The sequence below is a fragment of the Girardinichthys multiradiatus genome, chromosome Y (assembly GCF_021462225.1).
Source record: "Girardinichthys multiradiatus isolate DD_20200921_A chromosome Y, DD_fGirMul_XY1, whole genome shotgun sequence".
Lineage (NCBI taxonomy): Eukaryota > Metazoa > Chordata > Actinopteri > Cyprinodontiformes > Goodeidae > Girardinichthys > Girardinichthys multiradiatus.
Genome location: NC_061818.1, coordinates 25,448,374 through 25,463,567, shown reverse-complemented (window position 1 = coordinate 25,463,567; position 15,194 = coordinate 25,448,374). Strand labels below are relative to the sequence as shown.

Sequence of the window (15,194 nt, the reverse complement as noted above, 5' to 3'; positions counted from 1 at the left end):
TACTCAGTTTCTGACTTTTAATTCGGTGTGAAAATAATGCGTATGCATTTTTTTTTTTTGCTGAAGGCATAAAGGCAAGCTATATTTAGCTATATTAAATGTTTATAATGGGACTATTAATAAATAATTTTGGTTTCAAGTTTAACCTTTATGACTCTTTGTTTAACTATGTCACACATTAGCTCCGGAACACATTTAGGTTTTTGTTGTTTGGAAGCCATTTAAACTTTTCCCTCTGAATAAAGGTTATCGTCATGAAGTGACAGTACTCTGAATGTGCAGTTGACATAAAATGTTCATCATAACTGAAGGACTGCGGCAATCCTAAATTTGACACATGAAGAGGAGTAGAACAAAACGCTGTGAGTAGACAATGCTTCTTTTGTTTCTGGGACATCAAATAACTCGCATTTTCCTTTCTTTTGAATAGTTTGAAGTTGATTTTGCCAACTTTGCAACAGTGAGCTCTTCTCCAGAACTGTAAAGTACCACATCCATTGGGGCTTGGTAGTTCTACCCTACTTCTATTTCAATCCAAAAAGGTTTTTGCTTGATTGGTTTATTATTATTATGTAATAACACAATAAGATAATGAGAAGTGCACCAAAAAATATATGACTCTGTTAACATTTTAATCTTGTAATTTCACCTACTGTCAGTAATTGACTGAAATAAATAATTTCACCAAAAATTACTCGGGACTTTTATTTACTTTTAACGTAAATTTTACAGAAGCTGTTAATTAATGCCCCTCAGAACATATGACTTTCCTGTCTAACTGCAGCACCAATTAATTAGTTAATCAATGCAAGCTAAAAGAATCTAAGCACATTGAACTTTACAGGAAAGTGTTTGTTCAGAGGGTCAGGGGTGAGAGACCTAAATGCCTTTTGGCAAAGTCCAGGATTCTTTTGAGTTACAGAGAAAAAACAGATTACTTTAGATGCTAACATTGACCAATAGTCATGTTTGCAATATTGGTATGACAACAAGGCATGCTGGGAATAAACCTAATTTTATTTGGAGACACAAAGCAGCTTTATATGGAATCCTTGCCATTTCCAGCCCCAACACACAAAGCATGCTGCAAAACCGCTGCGAATCCAAAAGGATTGTATTTGTACATGAGGTTTGCATATTATTGGCTCCATGTTTTGTGTCCTTGGCGGAGCTGATTACTTGGATTTAGCAGCTGGTTATTTTGACATCTATGCACTTGGAAATAAAGTATGTCCAAGGGAATAAATCAGTATATTATAATTTAAAGAACTCTTGATAGACTGTCTTAAACAACAAAATCCAAAAAAACACTTATAAGCACATCCTTTGCCCAAATAGACAGATCTAAAAGGGAATCAGGGTGGTGGAGCTTTTTTATTTTTACAAGCACTATAGATTTTCCACTGAGTTTAGAAGGGGGAGGGGAATTTACAGCTGGTTGCAATCTGCAACTTTGCTATCGTGTCCTATTCAGCGGAGAACATCAGCAAAAACATATGTGTCCAAACACGTTGCACCTTGGAGTCCGAGCAGACTGAAGGTACACTCATTAACACTCTGACAGGAGCCTTCAGTTAATGCAGTGCAGTATTGTCTTCCTGATGATTTGCATGCCAAGCTGCCAAATTTCTCATAATCAACTGGAATTCACATAAAAATTACAAACAGTCAGGCTGCATCACTTCATATAACGTGACTACTGTAGTGCTGCTTGTCTATTTACGTGGCGGTGTTTTTCCTGGTAATACCTATTTATCCATATCAGATGCTTGGAGACAAAGAGAGCACATGGCATAATCAGAATGCTAATAGAGGAGTCTGATTCCTTCAATTTCCCAAAATAGCTTCAATTTGGGCCAATTGTAATAAGTCTGTTATGGAATTAACAGTGGGCTCACACAGGGGTGCTGTTTACTACGAGCAACTCATTAAAAAGCACTTAAGTGGGGAAAAATGGAGCCTAAACAAGAACTAGAGGTCATGTGCACATATGCTGCAATCATACGCAAATGATGTTCAATTTGCATAAAAGGGCATACTAATGTTGAAATACTCGCTTCCTTTGTAACACGGTGGTATTAACTTGAGCCTCCTTTGTGCCAGTAAGCCTGACATGTCCCAGACAGAGTTAGCGTGTGTGCTGTGTTTATTTTGTGGTTACTGATAAAGGTGCTAGACAGAGGACAGTCACATTTAGGTGGATCAGAGGGGATTTACCTGAAAAATATCAGCAACTCCACTAAATGAAAAAGTGCCTTCACGTCCCACATTGGCTGGATTGCCAGACTCAGTCATATGTGCTTGAGGATACTTTGAGGATAGCCCCGCCTTGTCTGACTAAGCGACTCCACATGTGTTTATGACAGAGGCCTCAATGACCTTGCACAAGATTTCCCTCGCTGCACGCATAATGAAGTCATAACATTCATGCAGGTGTCATCCTTTTTGGAGGCTATGCTTGAGTGAGTTGCTTTTTCATCTCCTCTGTCATCCCCTATGAGTATCTGTTTCCTCTCTTCCAGTCAGATGCCAGCTGTATCCTGTTCCTTTGGGTTCCTTCTTGGCTTGTTGACGCTTTTCTCTTTGTTTCACTGACGTCTTCAACAATATCTTCCCAACAGTTGCACTGAGCAGAAATGCTACTGCTACCAGGGCTGGCATGATGTATTAATTAACTTTTTGACTGCAAACGTGTTGACATCAGGATCAGTTATGCCTATTTCATTTTCTACCATGACTTTGCCTGCCACTAAACTTTCCATTAATATGCTTAGATAGAGTCCTCTGTGAACAGTCAGCAATGACATTTTGTGCTTTCCAAAGTCTTCTAAATGATTATGCAGGCCGTATTAGATTTCTTTTTCAATTTTTAGGCATAAGCTATAATCATGAGAATAAATAGAAATACATTTTTGAAAGATATGTCACTGTTTTGGGCCCCCAAATAAATTTCTGCTTAGGGCCTCCAATATTCTTGAGCCAACTTCTGCACTCTAAAAGAAACAAACCAATTTAATTTCGAAGTTGCATGCGTTTTTCCTTTCCAAGAAATCTCAATCATCATTTATTTACACAGAAAAGTTGCAAATGTTCTTGATCTCTTGTTATCAAGTCATTGATTTTAATAAGAAAAAGGAAAGAGTTAGCTGGTCCTAAAGCAGAGAGTTCAAAGGATCTCTGCAGTCCCCACGCCCTTCTGAAAGGCATTTCTTTTGGCCGCCCTCTAACCCGACATTCCCTGTAGACAGGAAATTCTTCTGGAGTCATTCCAGACCCCTGTCTCTCTTCATACCATCCTAACTTCAACATCTTTGGAAGTACAGAATAGTTTGTCCCCAGCCCGCCACCTCCTGCATGTAAACAAACAACGTCCCTGTTGCAGAAATCTCACCCAGCTTATCCACATTCCAGGCTTTTGTGTAATTAAGATGCACAACAAGCAACAATGAGCAAAAGATAACAAGCAGGATGGTTCATCATGACGTGAGATAAAGATGCAAAACTATTTGAGTGGGACAAAATGTGCTTCTTTTCATATACACGACGAAAGTATTTCCCAGAATGTGAGCCACCCTCATTCCTTTTTTTCCCACTGGGACAAACAACCTTCTGTCTTTTTCTGAGTTACCACATTTCTCTGTATCAGCAACTCACTGACCGGAAAATGTGAAAAAGTAAAAGAAAGATCCTTCTTTTTGAGCTGCAAATCAAATCAATGCAGCACACAAACAATGTATATTTCCCAACTCGAGTCTGCTCAATAAAATCCAAGTTTTTGCATAGATTCCCGTCAGGAACAAACATCAGGATGATTGACAGTGGCTGCATTACTTCTCAGCTGTAATCACACAGTTACCAGTAACTGAAATTATGCACTGTGTGTGTTTGTTAAATTATTTACAGGTCCTTTAATCAGCAGCAGAGGCCGGTTTACAACTGCTCATAAAACCTCCTACTTCAGTTGCTATGACTGTAATAGAAAAGTAAAAGAGAATATGTTTGTTCCCAAACAATTTCTTATGACTTTGTTTTAGTATCTAGGTCACTGTGTCAATATTAATTACAGCTTCTGGGAAATTATCAAGAAAGAACAGTGGTCTTTTATTACAAAAATAGGGATGAAAACATCATTTTTTAAAGATCTGCTATTATTTTTGTTAGTCTTCATCAGTAAAATACTATATATGTTACTAATTATTTCATGACAGTTTTAAAGGAAATATTTTAGGATCCTTTTAATGGTTTTATGAAGCTCTTAAAAGTCTTAGTCCATCTTATTTATCAGAATTAAAGATAAAAATTAATGATATTATCTCTATGATTTAAAGTCCTTCCAGAACAAAGCAACTACAGCTTCCCTTTGCTTCCAAGAAACACAACTTGGAGTGGAAACTGGAGGAAGTCCTTCTTCTTACTGTAATAATCAATATTTTACATTAATAGCGGCAGCCATGTTTCACATTTTGCTTTAAATTTTCCCGTAAAACTGCAGTATTTTTTCTCCTGACACAACAGAAACTCACAACAGTCCATGCCCAATAGGAATTGATTTTATTTTATGAGGCCTCCAGAAGCCTCAGGTCTTCTGAAAGCGGATTGTTAACCAACCCTGAACTAAAACATTCATCTGAACAATATGATGATCCAAGGTTTGCTGAGAGTGTGAATATTTTTAAAACAAAATAGAAAACAATTTTTAATTCACCATTAATATGAGTTTTTTATTCTAACAATCTTATCTTTCTGCTTAGTTTTTTGTTGGCCATATATCTTTATTTTTATTTTTTCATTTTTTTGACTTTTGATTTATCTTTTTGCTGATGAATTAATGTATTAATTTATGACTTCACTAGAATTATTAACCTGTATATCTACCTGTATTCAGAATTTTAATAGATTTACCTAAATTTGTAGTTAAATGATTTCATTTTTCCTGTCCAGGGTGTACCCCGCCTCTCGCCCATAGAGTGCTGGAGATAGGCACCAGCTCCCCTGCGGTAGAAAATGACTGATTGATTTCATTTTTTACATTTATTCAGCTTTTCTAAATTTTGCTTAAATATTTTTTAATATAGTATATAAATAAATATTTGACTTTTCATTTAAAGACTGTTAATGTTTTTGCTAGATGTTGGATGTTTATCATTGCGTTTAAAGGAGTATTGTTCATAGAAAAGTGTATGAGTTTGTTGGGTATCCTGCCTGTTCTGTCAAAGCTGTTTATGCACCTATTTTTGTTTATTTTGATATGTTATGGGGTCATTTGCATTGCTGTCAATGACAAGCTAAAAAAGTTGCTGGATTGCTTAAAAATCTCCATTTTATTTACAGTTTTTCAGTCAAAACCAAAAATGGGTCTATATTTTGTTTTCCTCAAAGCTACACCAGATTTTTTTAAACTTATACAGATGCATGTATGTAAAGAATACTGACATTTTCCATCTTTTTGTAATAGGCATGTTTTCAGCTTTGTTTACATTAATATAAAGTGTAATATAGGTGCATTGAAGAAGTTTAAATATTGCAAATCATGTACAGCTGTGTGTCAGGCAGATATATTTGAACATAGGAGATAGTGGTTGTTGGGGGAGGAGGTGAACAAGAGACTTTGTTGTGGCTGCTTTCAAAACTCCTTTTCTCAGAAGTCCTGCCCTGAGGATAGAACTCGGTGTCCCCTAGCAGAGCAGGAGGATTCTTGAAATGATCTAAACAGGATTTTTCTTCCAGTAAAGCAACAAAACACCCATTGGCATCACGGCACGTGAAATGTACTCATGCATCTTTTACTTTAGGCAGATCTGAAAAAAACATTTTTAAAAAGGAGCTGCAAAGGGCTACCATTTATCAATTTATTTTTAGCTTTGTATCAAGCTGACTGTTCTCATATATGAGCTTATGACAATTTATATGAGCGATGACTCATCTGCCAAGCCAAAAGTATTGTGTCCAGACCTGAAACCCAAAATACCTGTAAAAACAACTTTAGTGCAGCGGTGAATTGGATTGCAGTAAACATATATGTGCATGTATGCTTGGGTGTGTGTGTGTTGCATTCTTTGTTTGAGTGAGGCTCAGGAACAAAAACGGCCAGCTAAGGATACCGTGGTTTGCTCCCTTCCTCTGCAGTGGTGGGCCCAGAGGCAGTGGGGGAGGAATTCAGAGCTTCTGGGAAGCAGTCTGGGCATAATTGAGACCCGACTGTTCTCACATGTCTCCACTTAGGAGGTGGAGAATCCTGCTGCCTGGCCTTTAAGAGCAGCTGCAGACCTCAATACTGAGGTCTTGAATGTTTTCACAACAAAGATCTCAGGTGAGCTAAGCCAGTTTCTTTAAATCCATCTGGGTACATTATGTTCCATGGATTTTATTTCAGTACAGCACAGCATGTGCTCACTCCTTCTATTGTTCTCACCACTTATTCTGCTGCAAGACTGAGCCTTTATCCTGTTCCTGTTAACACAAAGACCTCAAGCACACAAGTAAGATGAGCCTTTCTGTGTGTTGCTTCAGCAGGAACCTCTCAGATAAAGAAAAACAAAGACTTCCCCACTCCTGCTGCTTCTTCACAACCACTGCAAATGCTCACATTTTTGTAAATTGTTTCTCTTCTTGCAGCAGCATGTCTCTCATTTCCCATCAGCCACAGTCATCTCCTTAGCCTTGCTCTGTAATTCTCATCACTTTCATCCTGTTTTACAGCAGAAGTGCAAAATGTTGTTGAATAAATGCTATGTAAAGACGAATTACAGGTAATCATGTCTTATTTAGCTTTGTTTTTTTATCTTGTTTAAAAAGCTAAATTTTAAGTTAAAAACCAAATGCACAAATGCAAATGTGGAATCTTGGTCTTCTCAGAACACATCTGAAACAAATTGCTTTATAATTTCCATCCATGTTCTTACTCAAAGCTAAAGGCAATGGTCCATAGCATAATATTAAAAGCAGGGATCCATTTAGGCTCTTTTTAGCCATAGTTTGTTATTGCTGCCTGCCACTGCTAAGTTACTAAAAGATGTTTAATGGACATTTTGCTTAGAAAAAATACAACAATAACTGGAAGTGCCAGCACTAAATTACACAGAAAGCCAGAAAATACATTCCTTGTAAACAGGATCATGTCCAGAGTTCATAGAGTTTTGTTTTTTCACGCTTCATGCTAATGAATAAATACTGCAACTCCATCATTTCCATCCTGTGTTTGATATTTGTTAAGGCACTGTTGGAAACAAAAAGCAACATTCCAACAAAGTTTGGAACACCTTTCCTCTCCCAGTCTTCTTGGAGAAGTCTTTGAAAGTTTGCGAGCACAGCCCTTTTGAGTTCAGGTCTTTCCACAGTTATGCTGGGTTTAGATGGAGAGTCTGGCTGCTTTACCTTTAACTTACTTTATTTAAAGCCACTCCTTTATTTGCTTGGCTTTATGCTTTGGGTTGTTCTTGGCTTAAATAAATGCAGTTCCAGAAATCCTGAGGCCAGTTTACCCCTTTCCATTGACTCTGACAATGTTTCCTGTTCTCAATGTAGGGAAGTAAACTCTGTTAAACAATTAAGGTTTTAAATGTGATTGTAAGGTTGATGTTTTTGGAGTGTCTGCCCTGCTTTGAGCAAAATTTCCACTGATAGTCTGAAAGAGATCCATTTTTTTACTTCTTACATTGTAATATCATTTCAGGTGCATTTATTAATACAAATAAAGATTATCTTTTTGTCCTGTTTATCATCACATCGTCTTGTAAGGTTCTCCTACATGCCTAAGGGAACGTTCTCCTTGATTACTTAGTTTGGTTAAGCAACCATATCTAGAAAGGTGTTGGTCAAACAAGAATGATGAAAGCTTCTGTACTTTTGTGCATTGCTCGAGTTGCCGTTCAATATACACAATATATGTGTATATTGTACATTGTAAATATGTATATTCTGTAATGCAAAAACAAAACCAAAGAGCAAAGTGTACCGAAGTCAAATTCCTTGTTTGTATGTACGAACATGGCAATAAAGCTGATTCTGATTCTTTATTTCCCAGATGTGTCCTGACACAACCTTGACAGTCAAAAAATTTCATTTTTTTCATGCTTTAGCTTACACTCACCATAATCATCTGATTAAGATCATCAGACTCCACGCAGAACCATGTGACTGAAATATGATGTTAGCAAGTTAAGAAATTGGCTCTGTCATTGTGAGATAATAATACGTACATTCACCCCAGTTTGAAGTCCTTTTCAGCAACTGACAGATTTTGTTCCATGACTGCCACGTATTTACTTCCATCCATGCTCCCATTAAATCGCTGCCCAGCTTCCATGCCCCTGCTGAGTAAAGCATCCCCACAACATGATGCGGCCACCACCTAGTTAGCAGAAAACTGCAAATGGGACTTATGTCATTCTCATCTCTACAGCTCCTCCAAGGTTCCCAGGGGCATTTTGGTGGCTTCTCTAATTAATGCTCTCCTTGCTTGACCAGTCAGTTCAGATGGACAGTCATGTGTTGGTAAACTTGCAGTTGTACAGAAGATGGGCTGAATGGTTCTCAGTGAGATGTTCAAAGATTGGGATATTGCTTTATAACATAACCCCGCTTTTAAACCTGTCTAGTATGTTGGTGCTCACACAACACCTGTATTCGAGGTATCAGAGAAAAGTGGGGCTAATACAAATGCACAAACACTCTTCCAGTTTTATTTCTAAAAATAAAATTGAAAGCCATTATTAACTTTCTTTCTACTTAAGAATTATGCACAGCTGTGTAATGGTAAAATCCTAATAAAAACGCATTGCAGTCTGAAGTTTAGGCATTGCTCAGCACACTAAAAAGGTCACAAACTGGATGAAAATTTGGGGAAAAATTTAACAGGACTCAAAATATTTAAAGGTTGCAGTACTTAGTAAAATGTAACCTTCTATGGGTCAATCACAGTCAAACCTACTGGGACCCACTAACAGAAAACATTGGGGTACATGTCAATACTAATGCATTTTAGACTTCATTAGTTCTAACATGCCCTCTGATGCCCAGTATGACTGTTATGCCTCGCTCTTTCCTGCACGAGTGTCCCGTTGAGAAACTCGTTTCTATTGATTGCTTTTCCAGGCATCATGGAACATGATACATATTCAGTTGTAAATATCAACCTTTTCCCCACTGCCATGGCATTTTCTGCCATAAATACTTTAAAATGCGAGCCTGTGAGGTAATATGAAATGTTATGGAGCGGTAAATAAAGGCAGGGTTAAAACAGTAACAGATGGCAGGCTTGTTTCAGTGTGTGGCTAGAGCAACGCTCGCTAAGAAAGAGCCTGATCGGAAAAGAGGGCACGATTCAATTTCAAGACTGCCTTCAATTGGAAGTTCAGTATTAAAGGAGATACAGCAGACAGATACAGGGGTTGGACAATTAAACTGAAACACCTGTCATTTTAGTGTGGGAGGTTTCGTGGCTAAATTGGACCAGCCTGGTAGCCAGTCTTCATTGATTGCACATTGCACCAGTAAGAGCAGAGAGTGAAGGTTCAATTAGCAGGGTAAGAGCACAGTTTTACTCAAAATATTGAAATGCACACAACATTATGGGTGACATGCCAGAGTTCAAAAGAGGACAAATTATTGGTGCACGTCTTGCTGGCGCATCTGTGACCAAGACAGCAAGTCTTTGTGATGTATCAAGAGCCACGGTATCCAGGGTAATGTCAGCATACCACCAAGAAGGACGAACCACATCCAACAGGATTAACTGTGGACGCAAGAGGAAGCTGTCTGAAAGGGATGTTCCAGTGCTAACCCGGATTGTATCCAAAAAACATAAAACCACGACTGCCCAAATCACGGCAGAATTAAATGTGCACCTCAACTCTCCTGTTTCCACCAAAACTGTCCGTTGGGAGCTCCACAGGGTCAATATACACGGCCGGGCTGCTATAGCCAAACCTTTGGTCACTCATGCCAATGCCAAACGTCGGTTTCAATGGTGCAAGGAGCGCAAATCTTGGGCTGTGGACAATATGAAACATGTATTGTTCTCTGATGAGTCCACCTTTACTGTTTTCCCCACATCCAGGAGAGTTACGGTGTGGAGAAGCCCCAAAGAAGCGTACCACCCAGACTGTTGCAGGCCCAGAGTGAAGCATGGGGGTGGATCAGTGATGGTTTGGGCTGCCATATCATGGCATTCCCTTGGCCCAATACTTGTGCTAGATGGGCACGTCACTGCCAAGGACTACCGAACCATTCTTGAGGACCATGTGCATCCAATGGTTCAAACATTGTATCCTGAAGGTGGTGCCGTGTATCAGGATGACAATGCACCAATACACACAGCAAGATTGGTGAAAGATTGGTTTGATGAACATGAAAGTGAAGTTGAACATCTCCCATGGCCTGCACAGTCACCAGATCTAAATATTATTGAGCCACTTTGGGGTGTTTTGGAGGAGCGAGTCAGGAAACGTTTTCCTCCACCAGTATCACGTAGTGACCTGGCCACTATCCTGCAAGAAGAATGGCTTAAAATCCCTCTGACCACTGTGCAGGACTTGTATATGTCATTCCCAAGATGAATTGACGCTGTATTGGCCGCAAAAGGAGGCCCTACACCATACTAATAAATTATTGTGGTCTGAAACCAGGTGTTTCAGTTTCATTGTCCAACCCCTGTATCTCAACCTATAAACTAATGGAGAGAGTGCCGTTATCCTACACTGCCACCTGCTGGAGTACCTCAGAAACTGCTGGCCAGACATTCCATAAGAGTCAATGTTGAGACAAATTAGGCTTTATTTCAAATTGAGTAAATGGTATTCATAAGAATTCTGAAATATTATAACAGTGTACTAAACAAAAACAATGTCAAAACTAACAAAACTAAGGACAAAATGCCCACTATATATTCAAATATATACAACTTTGATAAATAAAACAATACTGTTGAGAATTGACTGCTCTGCACTCCTCCTAATTCTCTGTAAGCAGTGCATCGACAGAAATTACTAGAAACAGGAAACTGAACAAATTATTGACTTTGGATAAGAAAAAAAAATAGAAAAAATAAATGCAAAATTTGTGATTGTATTTTCAATTTGTCACCGCTGCAGCCCTGTCCCCATTTCATACAAAACATCCTGAGATGAAATACATCCCACTCGTTTACAGGCATAGTTTAGAGCTTCAACAGCAATACATTTTTTTTTACAATATGGCTTCAACACAAACAACCTGAAGTTTACAGTATTTTACAGAAAGAGGTTATGTTCAACAATCAAAAAGCCAACGCAGCACAGAAAAAAATAAAAAAATAAAATAAAAACATAAGAAACAGGTGCTTGACAGGGTAAAGAAACTAAATTAGGCTCGCCAACCAGCAGCAATTCCAGTCATATTTTCTCAAAAGCGCCAAGCATTAACATTCTCCAACATTTAAATGACTTCAGTATCATACAGTGATACTGAGCTTACATTTCATTGAAATAGCAAAAAGTTTGAGAAAGAAACTAAGTCTCTGTCCACACTTACTCACAAAAGGGAATCCTATTCTCTATGACAACAGAGATTTTTCAAAACTCAGCTTTTGGTGGTTGGGTGTGAACTGGATATCTGGAGATAATTAGAAATGCAGACAGAGAAGGCCCATTTTACAAAGGCCCAGTCTGGCTTTCTGTGCTTTAACCACAACAATAGTGAAGTTATTTTTATTGGTTATTCCATATCTGTCTCTCTTTGTTTCGACTACGTTTCCATGAAACTTTGCCCTTTTCTCCGGTATTCTACTTGCACACAAGCTGTGTCAAAGACACGCTGAGCTATGACTGTTTTGTTAGAATCATTAGCCTAGAAATCATTCCCGCATCATGACACTGCCAATACCAGACTCCACAGTGGGGATGGTGAGTTCAGGATGAGGTGCATTGTTTTAAATGTTGATGTAGTTAATGCCAGATTTCTACTTCAAAAGACTCAGGTGATCGAGATGCTCATCTTCCTAATGAGCCACTAATCCGCATGAAGCATCTCCAGGACCTTCAGGAAAGACTGTCCAGGAAAGATTTGAATGGTTGCTGTTTTGAGGAGGTTCCCATTTGTTTTGTTTTAATCTCCCGAGTGGCAACTCTTTTTGTAAAAGAAGGGTTTACAGTTTAAAAAAAAAAAAAACCACTAAACTATCCCAAATTGCTCAAACGCTCCATGTGAAACAGCCTTTCAGCAATCCCTGCCACAGGAACAGTCTATTATGACCAAAGGTGGACAAGCAAATAGGAATTACCAAGGAAAGCTTTACAAAATAGATACTTGTTACTAAAACATATTTAAGCACGTCAGAAAAGATCGTTGAGGAGTCATTTGGTTGGTGGTGCCACGCTTGGGTCAGACCTGCTGAGTTAAAATGACGTGTGTCGATTTAAAGCTTTTTCAAAGGGGATTTTACAAGCAAGACTCCCTTCCAGCCTGAGACTTTCAAAGCTGTGAGTGAATACAAGAGAAGACATTGAGACAGAAGGTTGGAGGAAGCTTTGACCCCCCGGCTTTTATCTAAATCCCCAGCATGCTTCCTGTTTTTTACAGCCTGTAGAGTTCCAGAGCCAATCCTTAAATAATTCCTTGGAGAGGTCTGAGGGAGGCCTCAACCATGGCCTCTGCACCGACCCAGATGGGGGAAGCAGACAGGCAGACCCCCCTTCTCTGTCAAGTGCAACGTTGGAGGAGCCGATCGGCTCTAGTGCCTCTTAATTGACGACACTTTCTTCTTCCTGGCTGCAAGCATCTCATAAAAGGGGTCCCTGCTAATAGCAGCTCTGTGGAAAAAGATGCAGAGGAAAATGTAAATAAAGGCGAAGTAATCTAGTGTGCAAATTATTGCACCGTCACAGTGCTGTAATATAACCAGATATCTGCCTGTGTACATCAAATTTCATTTTGACTTTTTTCCACATTTTGTCACAATAAAACCACAGAAATCAATGGATTTAGTTGGGATTTTATAGAGCAGACCAACCCAAAGCAGTGCATAATTTAAAGTGGCAAGAAATAATGTTTTCAGAACTTTACAAATAAAAATAATAACTGTGGGTCTGTGACATGCATTTGAGAGAATACCTTGTGGGGCCACCTATCACTGCAACTGTAGCCACATGTGTCTTTTGGGGTATCTGCTTTGCAAATCTAGTGACACCAGACGTTTTGCCCATTCTTCTTGGCAGGATAGCTCAAACGTATTCAGATTTGATAGAAATTGTCTGTGAACAATATCCAATCCTTGCAACAGATTCTGAATTGGATTTAGGTCTGGACTTTTATTGGGCCATTGTAACACGTGAACATGTTAGGATCTAACCCAGGGGTTGGAGTGGGTCAGGTTCCTGCAACTTTTAGATGTGTCCTAGTCTTACATACCTGAATCAAATGGCTAAATTGCCCCCTCAGCATGCAGTCAAGCTCTGCAGAGCTGTGCTAATGAGCTAATTACATGAAACAAGTGTGTTGAAGCAGTGACCCCTCTGAAAGTTGCAGAAACCTGACCCTCAAGGTCTTTGGTTTTTGCTTCCTGATCAAAAAACATTAGTAGTTCTGGCTGTGTGTTTAGGCTCATTTGCCTTTTGGAAAGTGAACATCTCAAGTCTTTGTCAGACTCTTAACAAATGTTTTTCCTGGATTGTTCATCTATCTTTCCATGAACTCTGACCCCCGCTGAGAAAAAAAAAAATCACTGCACCTTGATGCTACCACCACCATGACTAATGACAGGACAAGTATAATTAAAAAAGATGAAGGGGTGTCAATGCTTTCGCAAGACGCTGTAAGTCAAAAACAACTCAACAACCTGACATTAGGTTTGTTTTCACAATAAACTAAATTGTTATGGGTCAACAAAAAATGAGATAAAAATACTTACTTTATGCTGTTCATCCATTCCTCCTTTTCCTCTGCAGTGGGGGCAGAGATGCGATAGAAGGTGTGGTTGCCCTCGACAACGCGGCCATCCGCCTCAGTTTTGCAGGCTTTTATTACCTGATCTTTGTTGTCGGGGATAAAAAGTTCAAAGCAATTCTGCGGGAATGAAATAGACAGGTCAGAAACATGAAGAATAGTCTGAAAAAAGAAAGCCAAAACCGCTGCTAAATCTAGATGAACCACTAGAGGCTGCACTACTTACAGGCTTCTTATCCTCAACCTCCCTGATGCTCAGATTCTCTAATGGGATGATTCCTCTGGGCTCTTTGTCCTGAAAAAATAAAAAGCGTAAATAACCATGTTCTGCACATAAATGTGCAACAGCATCAGGTAACAGTGATACTCACTGTGGTGTACTCAAAGTAATAAAGACAGTTGTCTGTGAGAATGAACCATCTTCTCTTCCATGTTTTAACCCGGCCCCCTGTGGAGCAAACAGCCAGAATCAGATTTGAGGCTCGGCAAGACAAGGGCATGAGGAGAAAGAGACGAGCACCAAAAGCACCGAGTGGAGCAGCAGACAGGCAGACAGATGTATGGGCAGACAGACAGATGACGGCTCCACACCACTTACACTATTAACCACACCACTTGTCACCAAGTTATCCCCTTCACCACAGTATTTAGAGTTAGTGGACAATTCAAAACGATTGCCTCGCCTCGTACAGCACAAACTACAGACTAAATCTACTTGTATTTAATCTCTTCCAGCTTTTTTAAAATAGAAATATGTCTTTTCATTTATCCTGCTGATTCACAGGGACATGTATATAACAATGCTGGCCAATTGAAGCATACAGTGTTAGAAATATGAAATGAGCCCAGATTATTTTATGAAAGCTCAGACCCTATTCAGCCCCGGTACTAACATCTGTTCTGAGCAATCTGATCACATCTGGACAGCGCTAAGTCCAGGTGTGAACGCACTCAAAAGCACAGAAGTGGTCTGGGACACAATCTGCATTAGTTTAGCACTGAAAGAGCAACCTGATGCGACTCCCCTCAAGGAACAAAGTTATTAAATGGGCGTTTATAGATACATTCAAAAAACATTGCTGGATAAATTAACAGATATTTCAAGGAACGTTCTAAAAGTTCAGAATTTTGGGGGATAAAGGATTTATTTTATACAAAGGTCTAAAATTTTAGTGCTCAATTATTTTAAAAACCCTAAAATGCTTACAGAGTTAACATTTTAAACTACAGCAATGTATGTACTGTAGCAATTAGAGCTACTTTATGTACTCCCAGGA

The 15,194-nt window shown here is 39.0% G+C and overlaps 1 protein-coding gene across 4 annotated transcripts in view; it reads right to left on the bottom strand.

Annotated features, from left to right (window-relative positions):
• Window positions 1-10,755: 10,755 nt before the first annotated feature.
• The window catches only part of LOC124864607 (cytohesin-1), a 47,609-nt gene continuing 43,170 nt past the window's right edge, over window positions 10,756-15,194 (bottom strand). For 3 of the 4 annotated variants that reach the window (XM_047359453.1, XM_047359452.1, XM_047359454.1), the window contains exons 10-13: window positions 14,289-14,367; window positions 14,144-14,212; window positions 13,883-14,037; window positions 10,756-12,785 (exon numbers count right to left, since the gene is read on the bottom strand). In XM_047359453.1, the coding sequence (XP_047215409.1) occupies window positions 12,707-12,785; window positions 13,883-14,037; window positions 14,144-14,212; window positions 14,289-14,367 (382 nt within the window). In that variant the 3' untranslated portion in view covers window positions 10,756-12,706. The remainder of the gene's footprint in view (window positions 12,786-13,882; window positions 14,038-14,143; window positions 14,213-14,288; window positions 14,368-15,194) is intronic. The other variant, XM_047359451.1, reaches the window with a different exon arrangement.